The sequence below is a fragment of the Pelobates fuscus genome, unplaced genomic scaffold (genome assembly GCF_036172605.1).
Source record: "Pelobates fuscus isolate aPelFus1 unplaced genomic scaffold, aPelFus1.pri scaffold_24, whole genome shotgun sequence".
NCBI classification, from domain to species: domain Eukaryota; kingdom Metazoa; phylum Chordata; class Amphibia; order Anura; family Pelobatidae; genus Pelobates; species Pelobates fuscus.
In genome coordinates this window covers 156124-172177 of record NW_026961888.1, presented here as the reverse complement: position 1 = coordinate 172177, position 16054 = coordinate 156124, and the positions used below count along the sequence as shown (strand labels likewise).

The following is a 16054-nucleotide window of genomic DNA, read 5'->3' as shown; positions in this document are numbered from 1 at the left end:
GTTTAAAACACACACACACTCTCACGAACAGACGCATACACACTAGCTAACAGACACACAAATTTACTGCCAAAGACACACTCAGTGACAGACAGAGACACATACACACTCACTTATAAAACACACACTCTCACTGACAAACACACACTCACTAAGACACCTAAGACTCACTAGACTCACTAACCTAAGACTCACTAGACTCACTAACAGACTCACTAACAGACACACACAAACTAGCACACTCAGTAACAGACACACACACTCACTCACACACAGACACACACACTGACACTCACTAACAGACACACACTCAATAACAGACACACACAACTAACACACAGTAACACACGCAAACAAAAACTAACACACTCACTGACACTCACTAGCAGACACAGTAACACACACACTGGCACAAAAATGTGCACTAACACACACACACACACACACTGTAGCACTAACACACATACACACGTTTTTTGTGTGCTTTTTTTTTCAGATTTAATCCCGCAGCCTCCCTTTCCAGTCCAGTCCAGGGGCTGCCCGGCTGGCTCGTGAGGGAACACTGTCCCCTGAGCGCTCTCTGCCCAGCTCCCTCGCACATTTTTACTGATGCCGGAGCCAGAATATAACTTCATATTCCGGCTGCAGCATAAGTGCGGGGCGCGCAAGGGAGCTGATCAGAGAGCGCTCAGGGGAGAGTGCTCCCTCGCGCGCGCGCGCCCGGTAACACCAGGGCCGGCCTCGGGGGCCCTGATGTGGCCAGCTCCTTGTCCCCCCAGTAGAAGAGTCTGCCCACACTGGCGTACATACCGAGTCGCTAGGTGGCCGGGCCCCCTGGTGGGCCGGGCCCAGTCGCAGCTGCAACCCCTGCGACCGCGGTATGTACGCCAGTGCTGGGAGTAGATCTGGTTTATTCAGGCAAGGCACACAGAATTTATACACAGACCCCCAGCATGGGGTCTCCATTCATGGACACACAATCCTGGACACACTTTGATGGACTGCATGGTACCCTGACTGGGCACCTCTGCCAAGCTTGCTTCCTAGCTATCACTGGGACACCAGTAGTGCTATAGCCCCTACCCGCTGCAGCTTGGCTGGGGTCTATCCAAACTTTCCTAACTTGTAACAGGGTCCTAGTGATTAAGCTCTCTTGCACAGAGTATAGCTGTCTCACCCAAACATGAGCCCAGCAAGAGTGCGGCTTGGAGTGGGCAAAGATGGCCGCCAACACGTGACCAAGTGTGTCCCAGACTCCAGGGATCCCATTGCCCTGGCATTTGAACGCTTTTGGGAGCAATACTGGGAACAAGCTAAACAGAGCCAAACAAGACCCACGGCTGCAACAAGCCCTCCACAGAACGGGGACAAACCACCACAGCCAGGGCGGAAAGCTGGCGCTACACAAGCGGGGAAGCGGAGGAGGAAGCCGCACAAAGCGTCCCGACACAGAGCTGACAAGCGGGTGCACTCATATCCGTACCCCTTACATGCCTACCAAACAGCGGGGACCGCCAACAGCCTCTAAAGCGGCTCCTACATCGGAGAAATCGGAGACGCAGCGGGCCCACCCGAAGGTAGTCACCCATCATGCACTGCCCAACACCCGATATGACCAGCACCTTGGCACAGACCTGCTGCACTCTCCCAGACGGGGAACAGGCTGAGGGTCGGACCGGCCCTGGGACAGCATGACTGTTGAGAGACGTACTCACAAACTGCTACTACACCCTGGACATTAACTGTCCCTCTTGGCGAACACGAGTACTAGCCCTTATGCATACTGCTGGCCTGTGAGGGTGACTTTATCCCAACACGAGCTTGTTATAGATAGAAGCAGCATTATCTATTTGTTTTTTTTTTTTTTTCGTTTTATTACTCCATGGCACAGATACATCTATGCCGGCTAATTGCATGTCATTACTTAACTTAGCCTGATTACAGCCAGGCTACCAACATGCTTACTAATGTAGAAAGGTACTGCTGGGGATATCTCACCTCTATTAACGTGCTTACCAGGTGGTTTTATAGCTCACCGGTTTAACATTGTAGTCTAACCTGTTTTCAATGTTGTAAATTCTCTGATATATATATAGCTGATAACAATCTAACCTGGATAACCTAGTTTAACGCTGTTATTGATAATATTATTAGATATAACTCTTTGTCATGCGATAATAATCCATAAAACTGTGCTATGTTTTAATGCCTAACCAATGTAAATCTATGTATGACGCTCTGCATGCTCTAGCTGTTGTGGCATTGTGTGCTTTATGTGATTTTTCATGCACAAATAAAATAAAGAATTTAAAAAAAAACACGAGCCAAGACTTAGTAAAGGGTGAAGTAGAACTGTGTTATCCAGTGTGTGGTGGCCACTCGGGTAGGGGCAGAAGTCTCCCAGCTACTCTGTGTCCCAGATACCGCACTTCAGCCATACCAATGTGACACTTGTCTGGCTTCAGAGTTAAGCCAGCTGCTCTAATTCGGCCGATAACCTTCCCTACATGGGAAATCTTCCTCCTATGAGTCACAATTGATAGCTATGCTGTCCAGGTACGCACGTGCAAATTCCTGGAAGCCATTGAGGAACCTATCCACCATACGTTGAAAGGTGGCTGGGACATTCTTCATCTAGAACGGCATGACCTGATATTGGAATAGGCCAAGCGGGGTGACGAATGCCGACTTGGGGATAGCCTCCTCGGCCAGGTGAATCTGCTAGTAGCCCTTGCATAGGTCTGTTGTGGCGAGATACTGTCCCCATGCTATATGATGAAATAGTTCCTCCAGGGCATGGGATAAGAGTTGGTAAGAGTCCGATCGTTCAGTCGCCTGTAGTCCACGCAGAAGAGTGTTGTTCCGTCCCGCTTCGGTACTAGGACTACAAGCCAAGTCTGAAGCCTCAATCACTCCTAGTCACAGCATTTACTGTATATCCTTCCGTATCTCTTACCGGACTGCCTCGAGAATGTGGTAGGGGTGGTTGCCTCATAGGTGCTTGTCCTGGGATTTCCATGTTGTGTACAGCCAGGGTGATGTACCCAGGGTCTTGGGAGAAGGTCTTTCGTTTAGCTTTCAATAATTTGTGGGCCTGAACTATTTCTTTATCAGTCAGTTTGTCTCCTAGTTTGACTTGAGCGATAAGGTCAACTTGGGAGTCTCCCTCTAGCAAGTCAGGTAATGCGAGGCTGTCTAGATCCTCAGAAGCTGGGGCGCACACTGCAGTTACATCGTCCTTCCTTTTTTTGTACTCTTTAAGCATATTAACGTGGAAGGAGCAGTTTACTCTCTCATCTGCACAGCTGGCTACCACATAGGTGGTATTGCAGATATGCTCCACCACCTTGTAGGGACCCTGCCATGCCGCCTGTAATTAATCATGTCAGACCGGTTTAATCTTTTGTCCAACACGGAAACTACGCAGTCGGGTACCCCGGTCATACCATACTTTCTGTCACCCCTTGTCAGCTTGGAGGTTCTCTTTTACCAACTTAGCCAACTGTTCCATGTGGTCACAGAGTTTTAGCACATTCCCCCATCCCAATGCACTGTGATGAGGTCCTCGTAATCTTCTCCCATATAATAGTCCAAAGCAGTTCCTGCGGCACCTCCCAATATGCACATAAGAAGTGCGGTAGGAGTCGCTCCCAGTCTCGGCAAGCAGTGTTCTGTTGAACCGCTCGCAGATATATATATATATATATATATATATATATATATATATATATATATATATATTTTTTTTTTTTTTTTTTCTGCCGGTTATAAGGAGAACTCAGAATGGATTTTACTGAGACTACCTAGAAATCCCAAAGCTGACCTAAAACGGATCAAGCAGTGTCTGTTCGGCTTTTTTTCCTTTTTCCTTTTTTTTTTAGAAATTGTTTATTTTAAAATTCTTGCAAATGTAACAATTGATACTTCAAAAATGTGTATAACATTGCTGCTTTAGTCATAATGTCTAGTACAAAGTTCACATTCAGTAACAGAAATACTTGTAGTCGACATAGAGGGGAAGTGAAGACCAAAAATAATAAGGGTGTTGATATTCAAATAGATTCGCTGGTAGTTCAAGGTCTCATATTATCTCCAGCTGGGTGTCACTATCGGTCTGTTTGACTGGTGTTCATGAAGTTACACTAGGGTTCCCAGGAGGTCATGTATATTTTTTTTTTTCCAGTGGAGGGTGATAAGCAGATTTGCTGCTTTGAGCAGATGTATGTCTAGGGTCCTAGTGTCCCTTGGTATGGAGGGAGGCAATATAAGATATAGGAGTGTTTAAGGTGGGTAGGGTATGGTGGTTCCCGATATGAGGTGTATGAGACTGGAGATCCGTGACCAGAACTTTTGGTTCACCGTGCATGACCACCAGATGTGAGCCGTGTCCCCAATGGCCTCTAGTCATCTACAGCAGTTATTGGACGTGCCTGGGAATGCCCGTTTGAGTTTGGATGGGGTGTAGTGCCATCTAGCTATCTTCTTATAGTTACTTTCTTGTGTCGCTAAGCTGGTGGATGATTTTTGTGTCAGGAGGAATATTTGCTTCCAGTCATTATCTGCGAAAGATAAGTGCAGTTCTTGTTCCCAGTGTTTTTTGTAGAGTAGGTTGATTGGTTGGCTAGTGTCCTGTAGTAGGCATATGTGGTTTTGACCTGTTTCTTTTTGAGTGTGCATTGGGTGCACGTAAGTTCGAATTTGGTCAGTGCTCGGTGACCTTGTTGGGGGTATTTGTTGGTCCGCAAAAAGTGAATGAGTTGATCGTAGAGAAATTTTTGAAGGGTCGTGGGAGTTCCCTGCGGGTGTAGGGACGACAGGGGCCTAACTCCCTCATTGTCAAGGAGGTCTCGTGAAGGTAGGTATGCTGTGGTATGATATTATCTGTATGCCGCTCCCGATTCACCAGGCTTGAAGAGCGGATTGTGAGTCAGTGGATATAGCGGTGATGGGTATGGTGATATGTCCGCCGCCAATGACTCATGTGTGACCACATTCTCAGTGTCGGAGTAATGGTCGGGTGTTGTTTGTGCATAAGGAAGGATTGGCCAGAGTTGTGCCATGGTATTGTGTGTATGGGGACACGGAAGATGTTATTCTCTACATCTACCCATTGTTTGGTCGTGTTCTTGCCTGTCCAGTCATAAATCCTGGCCAATAGTACTGCACTGTGGTATCGTTCCACATCTGGCAGCCCCAGACCCCCCTCCGTCTTTGATCTTGTGAGCAGCTGATAGGCTAGCCTGGGGCGTTTGTGGGACCAAATAAATGTCGTAAATAGTTTTTGTATGGCAGCAAAGAAGGTTGTGGGTAGAGTGATCGGGAGAACTTGCAGCAAGTATAATATTCTTGGGAGAATACTAATTTTCAGGATATTTATCCTGCAAAACCAGCTGAACTGCAAAGTGTGCCATTTAGTAAGATCTTTAGTTCTAGCTTGGATTAGCAGGGGGGTGGGGGGTGGTTTCATATAGTCGTGAGATAACGGATGGTAGTGCTACCCCCAGATATGTTATATGCTCTGTTCCCCAGGAGAATGGGAAGTTTGATTGTAGATGTGTTTTGGTCGAGTTTAGTACTTTCAGTGGGAGGAGTTCACATTTACCTAGAGTGGCATGAAAGGTGAACACTTTGCTATAGAGAGACATCTCCTCCAGTATATGAGGGAGTGAGGAGCTGGGTTCGGAGACCGTGAATAGCATGTCATCTGCAAATGCTGATATTTTGTGTTCTGCCCATCCAAATTTGAAACCCTTGATGTTAGGATTTTCTCTAACTCCCTGGAGGAATGGCTCCAGGACCAGGACGAAACAAAGAGGGGTGCTATTGGAGATGGGTACTGGGAGTGAGAGTTGGCCGTTCACGAGTAGCCTAGCCGTTGGTCTGGAGTATATAGCTCCCATCCACCTTAGCCAGTTTGGGCCAAAGCCCATCTGTTCCAGGGTGGCAAGCATCAGGGACCAGTCCACCCTGTTGAAAGCCTTTTCGGCATCTCTGGAGAGTAACAGTGTCTGGGTGTTTGTGTGTTCAGAGTGATGCATGAGATTAATGAGTTTGGTGATATTATTTTTTAGCTTCTCTGCCTTGTATAAATCCAGCCTGGTCTGGGTGAATTAGCTCTGGGAGCTTGAGGCGTAGGCGGTTAGCTAGTGTTTTAGTGAACATTTTTTAAATCAATATTTTTAAGTGAGATAGGCCAATAACTCCCACATTGGGTCAAATCTTTACCTGGTTTGGGTAGAGTGCAATAGTGGCTTCCGATGCCTGTGGGGGTATGGAATTGTCTTTAAGTAGGGAGTTGAGTGCGTCTAGGAGTGGGGGTATGAGCTGGATGGAAAAGCTCTTGTAGTATTTGGCCGTGAAGACATCTGGGCCCGGGCTCTTTCCTAGTGGGAGGGAGTGTATCACTACTTCTAACTCCTCTTTAGTTGTGGGAGAGTCAAGTCTTTGTTGTACGTTGGGTGGGATTGTCTTGGCGATCCTTTGTTTGAGGAAGGCTCTTATGTCAGTAACATCTGGGGGGAGAGTCCCTCAAGTTGTAAAGTTTGTGGTAAAACTCCTGGAAGGCTAGCATGATGTCCGCCATCAGATTTGACTTGGTCCCTTGTGGAGTCTGTATGGATGAGATAAATGTGGTTTGTCTTTGTGTTTTTAGAGCTTGCGCTGATAGTCGTCCCCCTTTGCCCCCTTGGGTATAGTACCGGTGTCTGGTAAGAAGAAGACTTTTCTTGATTTGTGTTCCATTAAGGGTGGCTAGCTCTGAGCGTTTATCCAAAAGTGTTTTATATGTGGTGAGGTCTAGGTTGTTTTTGTCTGTGGATTCAAGTGTTTCAACAAACAACCGGGCACCTATTTTAACTAGCAAATTGTCCGGCAGAGGCATATCGAGCAGTATCAGAAATGCATCTATACGAGAAGGTCAAGGAGAAATGAATGGTTCAATACAATATAACCCCGGAAACCTACCGGACAAACAAACAAACTAGAGGATTACGTTAAGGGCACAAAGACTACTATACCAAATGGGCATTTTGAAGCTCAGCCATGATATTCCCCTTGCAGGGCAATTAGGCATTTGGAAAGCGAATCATCGGATCATACAGGGATATAGCCAAACCTTTGATATGTGTCAGCGAGTAGAGAAAAAAGGTGAATACCCGAAAGCTAAATAAAAATCCGTACCCAGGGGGCGGAGCCTGACCGCCAAGCAGTACAGACGTGGGCACCACGAGCTCTCGCCTGACGGGCCAAATTTGGGTCAAACTCAACGGCTACACTGACCGCAGACTCACCGGGTTGTGCTACCCATGCTGGGAATGCACTGCGGAACCGAAGGACACCCCTCTGAAACCCGTCGAGGCAGGGAAACCGAAACGCCGAGTGCGGCCTACTAAAGTTGGAGCCGGGGAGAGACGGCCGCTCACCCCGACGCCAGACACACCAAGCGTCTCTACAGGTCTCCTACCCCCCCCCCCCCCCTCTGGACCGGTGGGGGTTATCCCGGTCCCCACTGGGGGAACAGACTGTGGCATCAATCACCACCCCAGCTATCTGAACGCAGCAGGCGACACGAGGCACTCCAACCTCACGGTGGTAGAGGTTGAACGGTGGTAGAGTGCCTGAGGGAGAGACGGGGTGACACAGTAAGGGAGCGGGTTGCACAGTGGTGTGAAAGTGAGGGAGGGGATTGCAACTGGTGGCCCCTGGTGTCTTTGATCCCTGGTGCTCCAGTAAGCTCTCTCTACAATTTGCCCTGAGAGACTGCACAGTCTGCAACTCCACCAGGTGTGAGCTGCAGATTGTGCAGTGCCTCACAATATCCAGAAAACAGAGCATTGAAGTGGTATCCCGCGGCGACGGTCTGATTGGCCAGAGATCGCGAGACACTGCATAGTCAGCGGAGCTGCAGACTGTGCTGGCTTTCTGCTTCTCAGGACAGAGTGGAGGGACCTCGCAACCAGCAGCATACCGGGCAAGGTGTGGGGTCCTTGTACCTGACACAGTATGCCTGCCCGATGGCGAGTTAGGCCTTAGGCAGCCGCCTAAATCGCTGCTCAGTGCCGACTGCGGTCTCTCTCCCTCCAGTGCAGCATTTTCTATTTGAAGCTGGGAGGTAATGATAGTCAGTCACTTCCCAGCATCTCATGCTACAGGGATTCCGTTGGGCAATTAAACAGTGCTTACCGAGTCCCTCTGCAGCAATGCCCATCAGGTTTCTTTAAGTGTATGGGCTACCCAATGGGCAAATCACTACAGAACTCCAGTTTTGTTCTCGCTGGACCATAGGTTCCTGCAGAAAACCAATTGGAAAACGCTGTTTGAGTGTATACAGGCACATCTGGTGAGAAAGTGTATAATGTGTTGGCGCAATAAACAGGAAAAAAAGGCAAGTTACAAAAAAAATAAAATGCTTATGTCTTTAAGATCAAAACAGGCTTATCAGATTGTCTTTAATAAGCTCAACATGTCTGCAGACACTGAAATCATCATGCTGATATTTAGATGAAGCCTCAATGGTCTAAATTGTTCTTTACTGGCAAACACCAAATCAAAAAAAAAAAAAAAAAAAAAAGGAGGATTTCCATGTATCCAAAAAGTAATGAACAATCGTATGTGGACTAATGTAGATACTTTCTAAGGACAGGTATCTAATTCAGTCGGGGGTTGGCTGAACAAATGGATACAACTAAACCTTTAATAAGAATAAAGCTAAAGGGGTGGGATACCCCAAAAGAAGTCACCAATATCAAGACTTACACAAAATAAAGACAATTACAAAAATAAATCCGTACATATCCAATGTGCAATAAAGGGAAAAGCCTGCTAAATGTTCCAAAGTAAGCCTGCGCACATTCCCCATAACTAGTGGAAATGATAGAACATAGGGTAGGTAGGCTAGATATTGCACACTAGCTGTTTTGAGGTATATATGTCAAAAAGACCTTTTAAAGTCTAGTAAAATACTAGCGTGAGCAAAAAGACGATAGAACCACATACTAGGCTTCCATGAGTTGCAACATAGTAATAGACAGTATCAGGATGAAGTGAAACATTGTTTCAATAGGCTATAACAAAAGAGAAAGAAACGGATACACTTATCGAGTGAAATCCCTGGCCATGTAGCCATTTGGTAAAGTATTAGGTATAAGATCTCCTACAGTAGCAGCTTTTATAATATCCCTAATGCGACTTCAAGCGCTACCCTGAATAAGAAGCCTGTCCCTAATCTACAGTTACTAGATATACAGCCGCCCAACGAATATCTTCTAAGATCAAGTCCGGTATCTAGGTAGACTTGAAAGTAATAGAGCGGAGCAAACTGAGCATTAGGTGGCTAAATCAGCATGTGAGTGATACAAGTGTCTAAAATGTGCAAACACGAGCAGCTCGAGATCTTCAGAGTTACAGGACAGCATGGAAAGGGTTAAGTGAAAGGAAAGCTACACGTTTGCGTGAGCTTGTGGTGGGCAGCAAGTAAGCTGTAGAGTTGATGCATGGGTGTGATGCCAGCTCTGAGAGAGACAGTGTGGGTGGCTCTTAAAAGAGCCTTTGTGTTAGCGGGTGGTCAGGGAGGCGGACATTTACTTGGCGCTGGTGTACTTTGTGACAGCCTTGGTGCCCTCAGACACGGCGTGCTTTGCCAGCTCTCCGGGTAGTAGCAGGCGCACGGCAGTCTGGATCTCCCGGGAGGTGATGGTGGAGCGCTTGTTGTAGTGAGCCAGGCGAGAAGCTTCTCCTGCGATGCGCTCAAAGATATCATTGACAAAGGAGTTCATGATCCCCATTGCCTTGGAGGAGATGCCGGTGTCGGGATGGACCTGCTTCAGCACCTTGTACACGTAGATGGCATAGCTCTCCTTCCTGCTCTTTCTACGCTTCTTGCCATCTTTCTTCTGAGTCTTGGTGACGGCTTTTTTGGAGCCTTTCTTGGGGGCTGGTGCGGACTTTGCTGGATCAGGCATGATTAACGCTGTTAGCTCGCGAGCGAATAGCAAGCTGCTTGCTCCGGCGGTTCTATTTATAGGCGGACCATGTAAATGAGGCCCTTCCGCTTCCCTTCCTGCGATTGGTTGCTAAAGTCAGATGACGTAAGGAAGCGGCTGTTTAACACTAGCTCCAGCAATAGATTGGTTCCCTGTATAACGTGTCTCTAATTGGCTGCTTGTAAAGTCATCCAATCACAGAGCACAGTGTGTTTATAAATAGCCTGTGGTAGGGGAGGAGTTTTCATCTTCTTGCATTCAATCAAGAACAAACATGTCTGGCCGCGGAAAGCAAGGTGGAAAGACCCGTGCAAAGGCGAAGACTCGCTCATCCCGAGCGGGACTTCAGTTCCCAGTCGGCAGAGTCCACCGTTTGCTGAGGAAGGGCAATTATGCAGAGCGTGTGGGAGCCGGTGCCCCCGTCTATCTGGCTGCAGTGCTGGAGTACCTGACCGCTGAGATTCTGGAGCTGGCAGGGAATGCCGCTAGAGACAACAAAAAGACCCGCATCATTCCCCGCCATCTCCAGCTCGCTGTCCGTAACGATGAAGAGCTCAACAAACTGCTGGGAGGAGTGACTATCGCCCAGGGAGGTGTCCTGCCTAACATCCAGGCTGTGCTGCTGCCCAAGAAGACCGAGAGCCACAAGCCCAAGAGCAAGTAAAGCGGACAGCTGCTGCACCTGCCTCCCTCACCTACCAAACACAAAGGCTCTTTTAAGAGCCACCCACGTTCTCCACAAAGAGCCGATTAATTGTTCTGCTGCGCGCAAACCGTTCCCTGTATCTACACACACACACACACACACACACCACGCTGGCAGCTCATAGGCAAGCTAAAATATTAGGGCGCTTCTGTCACAGCACTGACTGAGTCCCATTTGCAGTCCATATCCTGTCCAACATTCCAGCTATAGAACTAGTTAAAATCAATGGCTGCCATGCATGTCTATGATAAACGCAGCAGCAAATTAATACCAATTGGGGCAAGTGTATATAGTGTACAGGTCCTCTTTTGTTAAGCGGGGCATCTCTACATGTCGCTCACTCTCAGGATTCCCCCCTCTCCCGCTGTCTGGAGGACATGCCGGGTGAAACCTACTATGAGCGTTCAAATCCTAGCGGCGCTACAGCTCTGTTGTCTGTGCTGCTGGATGAGTTAACGCAGCCTTAATAGCCTGGCCTCTCGGCTGAAAACATTGTTTCAATAAGTGGATGCTTTGTAACATTTCCTGCTGCTCTGTCTCCTGGAGCTCATTTGTATGGCTACTGAGCGTCCTGTGAGTGAAAGTCCTTTATCAGACGTGGCTTCTATCCCATCGAAAGAAGCGGCCTTTCTGCATGTGTAAGAGGTCAATGTCCCATGCACCCCTCCCCCTCGATAAAGCCTATACAGCTATTAATAAGTATGTTGGGAGGAATACGTCCATTACTGCCCACTGCCATTCCTTTCAACTAGTAGCGTCTATAATAAATGCTGTCAGGACAGGAAGGGTCACTAAAGGCTTAGATCCCTTCTTTGGGCGCGTGGTCTCAATAGATGGAGGAGGGGGGAGGGGATGAAGCAGTTGATTTGAGCGGGCATTTTGAATGTGGGGGAGGGGATGAGAAGCAGTTGATTTGAGCGGGTATTTTGAAATGGTTTACTATTTGTTTTCAGCCAATCAGAACATACCACCCACTTGATGAACCAATGAAAACGCCGTATCGGCTATAAAGCCCAGGCTACAGCGAGCAGCGTTCATTCCCTTTCGTTTTGCTACAATGGCCAGAACTAAGCAGACAGCCCGTAAGTCGACCGGAGGCAAGGCTCCCCGCAAGCAGCTAGCCACCAAAGCTGCTAGAAAGAGCGCCCCAGCTACCGGAGGAGTGAAAAAGCCTCACCGTTACCGTCCAGGAACTGTGGCTCTCAGGGAGATCCGCCGTTATCAGAAGTCCACCGAGCTGCTCATCCGCAAGCTGCCCTTCCAGCGCCTTGTCCGTGAGATCGCTCAGGATTTCAAGACTGATCTGCGCTTCCAGAGCTCTGCTGTCATGGCTCTGCAAGAGGCTAGCGAGGCTTACCTGGTTGGTCTTTTTGAGGATACCAACTTGTGCGCCATCCACGCTAAGAGGGTCACAATCATGCCCAAAGACATCCAGCTGGCTCGTAGGATCCGAGGCGAACGTGCTTAAGTTGAAACCTGCTAACACAAAACACAAAGGCTCTTTTAAGAGCCACCAAATCTGCACTCGAACGAGCTCCAACACATTCATAAAAACGTGTCTTTTAGCCTGTGACTTTGAGCGGGCTAGCTACGGAGCCCACACACTACAATGCTCAAATGTCCCCACATATCCCATTTTCACGTCAGGCAACGATGTAGCCATCATCTCTGCTGGTCTATTTCACTGGCGATTTTACAATAACTTCACTATTTAGAATCCATCGTGTGGAGAGGCAGCAGGAAAAAGACTACTTTTTCGCTTAGAGGAGAATACATAGTTAACACAGGAGTGCATATGCAAAGCTAGTAACAATGTTTCTATTTAAGCGGCTGCAAGCATGTATTAAATGTAGGCAACAGTAACAATACACCAAAACCAGAGCTTTCTTGACAGTGTGTGTGTACGTACTTGCTCATATTTTTTTACATCCCCTACCATTAACAGAAGGCGGCTCCAAATCCTCCGATGGTTCAAAAATGCGGTCTACAAATACAGTGTTTAGCAACCTTTCCCGTCTAGATGTTTGGGAGCAGCCTCTACTACTATCTCCTTCTCGGTGTATCTATGTAGATAGCAGGCAATTTATCAGGTGTGGAAGGGGTTAAAGTGATTAGGTTCAGTCTTTTAGTGAAAAAGTGGGTGGCCCTGAAAAGGGCCTTTGGGTTAATGGGGTGTGCGGTAAAGTCAAGCCCGAGTTTTAACCTCCGAAGCCATAGAGAGTGCGGCCCTGGCGCTTAAGAGCATAAACTACGTCCATGGCGGTGACAGTCTTCCTCTTGGCATGCTCGGTGTAAGTGACGGCGTCCCGGATGACGTTCTCCAGGAATACCTTCAGCACCCCGCGAGTCTCCTCATAGATGAGGCCGGAAATACGCTTCACGCCTCCCCTGCGAGCAAGGCGACGAATTGCAGGCTTGGTAATGCCCTGGATGTTGTCACGAAGAACCTTCCTGTGACGCTTAGCGCCACCTTTTCCGAGACCCTTTCCTCCTTTGCCTCTGCCAGACATGGTTCTGCTCTTCTTTCTGCACGAACGATATGAGATGCTGTGCAAAGCTCTTCCTTATATACTCCTCGGACGGACCGTATGGGGACCTGCAGCAAAGGAGGCGGGCGTTTTAAACACGCCCCTTCACTTTTTTTTTTCCTCTCAATAATATGCTTAACCCTCTCCTTCCGTGCTCGAAATGGTTCTGGCTTTTAAAACCAAAGCTGTTTATGCTTCAAAAGATTTCACAATCGTGAAGTCTTTTGAAGTATAATCATTTTATCATGTCTTTAGTGTTTCTTTGATAGTCGGCTTAGCTACTGCACAAGGTATCATTTCTTGGGCTTTATCACTCTTTGAATATCGAAATAAGCGCCCGTTTCACACGTGGAGAGAGGACGAGGACAGTCCCTTTTATTATCACCATGTACAAAATCGCAATCCCTAAAATATGTTCTGCTTTATTATCTTACTGAAAAAGGCAATAACATTAAATCTAGTCTGGAAGGACACTGTGTGATATTCTATATATTATATGCGTTTCTCACTAAAACTGGCCTTTCGCAATTTAATGAAGAAACACCCTCAGTATCTTAGAACGGAGGGAATTTCTAAGCCAAAAAAAATAAAAAAAATCAACGCTCAAGTGTAGCACTGGTATACGGGGACTTAGCCACACCGACAAGATACATTCCTGTGTAATCTTTTCGAGCACTAGATGCTGGGATTACAGGATTCATTAGGTTATTCCTGACTTTAGAATGAGGGATGGAGGGGGAACGATATGTGTGACATGACACCAAAACAAACACGTTGCCATCACTGATATATAGCTCTGAAATGAGAATGTGGTGGCTCTTACAAGAGCCTTTGGGGTTTGGAAAATAAAATTAAATGCGAGCAAGGCTTATTTCTTTTTGGGAGCTGCCTTTTTAGCCTTTGCAGGACTCTTTGCGGCTTTGGGTTTGGCTGCCTTTTTGGCAGGGCTCTTCACGGTCTTCTTAGCCGGGCTTTTCACTACCTTCTTGGGCTTGGCGGCTTTGACTTTCTTCGGACTTTTGGTGGCCTTTTTAGCGGAGGCGGCCGGCTTTTTGGCCTTTTTCGGGCTCTTTGCAGCTACCTTCTTAGGTTTGGCTGGAGACTTGGTGGCTTTCTTCGGGGCAGGCTTCTTGACTTTAGCCGGTGCCTTTTTCTTGGTAGCCTTGTCCTTGCTCTCCGCCTGCTTTTTGTTGAGCTTGAAGGAGCCGGAAGCTCCGCTTCCTTTGACCTGGACGAGAGTGCTTTTAGTCACCAAGCCCTTGAGAGCCAGCTTGAGGCGGCTGTTATTCTTTTCCACATCATAACCAGAAGCAGCCAAAGCCTTCTTCAGAGCTGCCAGGGACACCCCGCTGCGCTCTTTAGAAGCGGACACAGCTTTGACAATGAGCTCGGACACGCTAGGACCGGAGGGCTTAGCGGCTTTCTTGACACCGGCTGCTTTCTTGGGCTGCTTCTTCTTGGAGGCGCTTTCTACCGCAGGTGCGGCGGCGGGAGCTGGGGCGGCTTCAGACATGGTCACTATTCTCTATGAAGATCAAGCAATAATACGCGCCCGCAGCAGCCTCCAAATTATACATCTCCAGCTAGCATCTTATTGGCTGATCTAACCACGCTCTGATTGGATACAGTCTTATGACACACCCTCCACTGTCCCTACTCCATCTTTTCACACTCTGCTCTCACACTGTGTTTCCGAATGGATAAAACGAATACATTTAGGTAAAATAAGAGGACGGAGGTCGATGCCATCTATCGTGGAATGTACTAAACTATCTAACCAAGAATTCATTAGCAGCTCCATGGGTCCCGAGGGTTGTCACGATCTAGCAGAGCCGGTGAAAGCTGACACATCTCCTTTGGGATGAGCCTGATGTTCTCCACAAACATTACTGTGATAACTATTAAAAGAATATATTCCAAGGTTTTCTTTCTCACTCTTATGCAAGAAAGGGAAGGGGCCCGTGTTATCAAGGTGGGTTGAAGCTCGTGTCGTAAAGAAACAGAGAAAAGGGATTTTGATCCTCGTTTGTTCAGACAGGTAGCTCAGGTAGGATGTAGTAAGATCATAGCAGAAGAGCTCTTAGTCGTGGCAATTTTTAAATTACATAATTACATAATTGTATGTTATATATCTATGTTTACCCTCTAACAACAACTAAGACCAGTTATATTAAAACACACACACTGTGGGGGCGTGGCCTAGCGAGCAACGCGGATGGTCGCACTGATCTGAGCTCCGCAAGCCGCCGGCCCAACAAAGCTAAGAAAAAAGCTTATCGCTGACTCCAAAAGACCTGACTACTGGGAAACATCATGGCTAACACGAAGCAGAAAAAACAAACGGAAAAAACGGACCGATCCGACTTTTTTCAGACCCGTACATCGACGCCTAAAACTTCAGGCCTCACGGAACGGGACCAAGATGGCGACGGCGGGAATGACACAGTGCCGCTGCAATCGTCTCCTGGGCCGCAAAACCTGCCTGTCACGCAGGATTTCCTGCAGAGCTGTCTGGACGACATGTCCAGCAAAATTCTCACCTCAATCCAGAGCACCCTGCGGGAACTTCGCAAAGAAGTGCAAGAACTGGGAGACAGGACAACACATGTGGAACAGAGAGTGGAAGACCAAGCTGCAGCACATAATGACATGGCTGACCAGATGCAGCATGTACAGCAACAATTGGAATTCACACAGCGCAAGGTAATGGACCTAGAGGATCGCTCTAGGCGCCAGAACTTACGAATAAGAGGCATCTCTGAAGAAGTGAAGCAGCAGGAGCTCCATGCGTTCCTGATAGGGTACTTTAAAGAACTAGCACCAGACCTGCCCGCAGAGGT

The 16054-nt window shown here is 47.7% G+C and overlaps 4 protein-coding genes across 4 annotated transcripts; 1 reads left to right on the top strand and 3 right to left on the bottom strand.

Moving 5' to 3' along the window:
* Window positions 1-9578: 9578 nt before the first annotated feature.
* LOC134584769 (histone H2B 1.1-like) lies at window positions 9579-9959 on the bottom strand. Its single transcript, XM_063440597.1, has one exon. The coding sequence runs from the start codon at window positions 9957-9959 to the stop codon at window positions 9579-9581; it is 381 nt and encodes a 126-aa protein (XP_063296667.1).
* A 295-nt stretch (window positions 9960-10254) lies between these two features.
* LOC134584851 (histone H2A type 2-B-like) lies at window positions 10255-10644 on the top strand. Its single transcript, XM_063440668.1, has one exon. It carries the CDS (start codon window positions 10255-10257, stop codon window positions 10642-10644), a length of 390 nt encoding a protein of 129 aa, XP_063296738.1.
* Window positions 10645-12884: 2240 nt separating this feature from the next.
* LOC134584832 (histone H4) lies at window positions 12885-13199 on the bottom strand. The gene has a single exon (XM_063440652.1). It carries the CDS (start codon window positions 13194-13196, stop codon window positions 12885-12887), a length of 312 nt encoding a protein of 103 aa, XP_063296722.1. The 5' UTR covers window positions 13197-13199.
* An 883-nt stretch (window positions 13200-14082) lies between these two features.
* Window positions 14083-14730, bottom strand: LOC134584831 (histone H1B-like). Its single transcript, XM_063440651.1, has one exon. It carries the CDS (start codon window positions 14725-14727, stop codon window positions 14083-14085), a length of 645 nt encoding a protein of 214 aa, XP_063296721.1. The 5' UTR covers window positions 14728-14730.
* Window positions 14731-16054: the final 1324 nt, after the last annotated feature.

Excerpts from the sequence above, each read along its gene's own strand:
- LOC134584832 (XM_063440652.1), bottom strand. The coding sequence starts at position 13,196 with ATGTCTGGCAGAGGCAAAGGAGGAAAGGGTCTCGGAAAAGGTGGCGCT.
- LOC134584769 (XM_063440597.1), bottom strand. The coding sequence starts at position 9,959 with ATGCCTGATCCAGCAAAGTCCGCACCAGCCCCCAAGAAAGGCTCCAAA.
- LOC134584831 (XM_063440651.1), bottom strand. The coding sequence starts at position 14,727 with ATGTCTGAAGCCGCCCCAGCTCCCGCCGCCGCACCTGCGGTAGAAAGC.
- LOC134584851 (XM_063440668.1), top strand. The coding sequence starts at position 10,255 with ATGTCTGGCCGCGGAAAGCAAGGTGGAAAGACCCGTGCAAAGGCGAAG.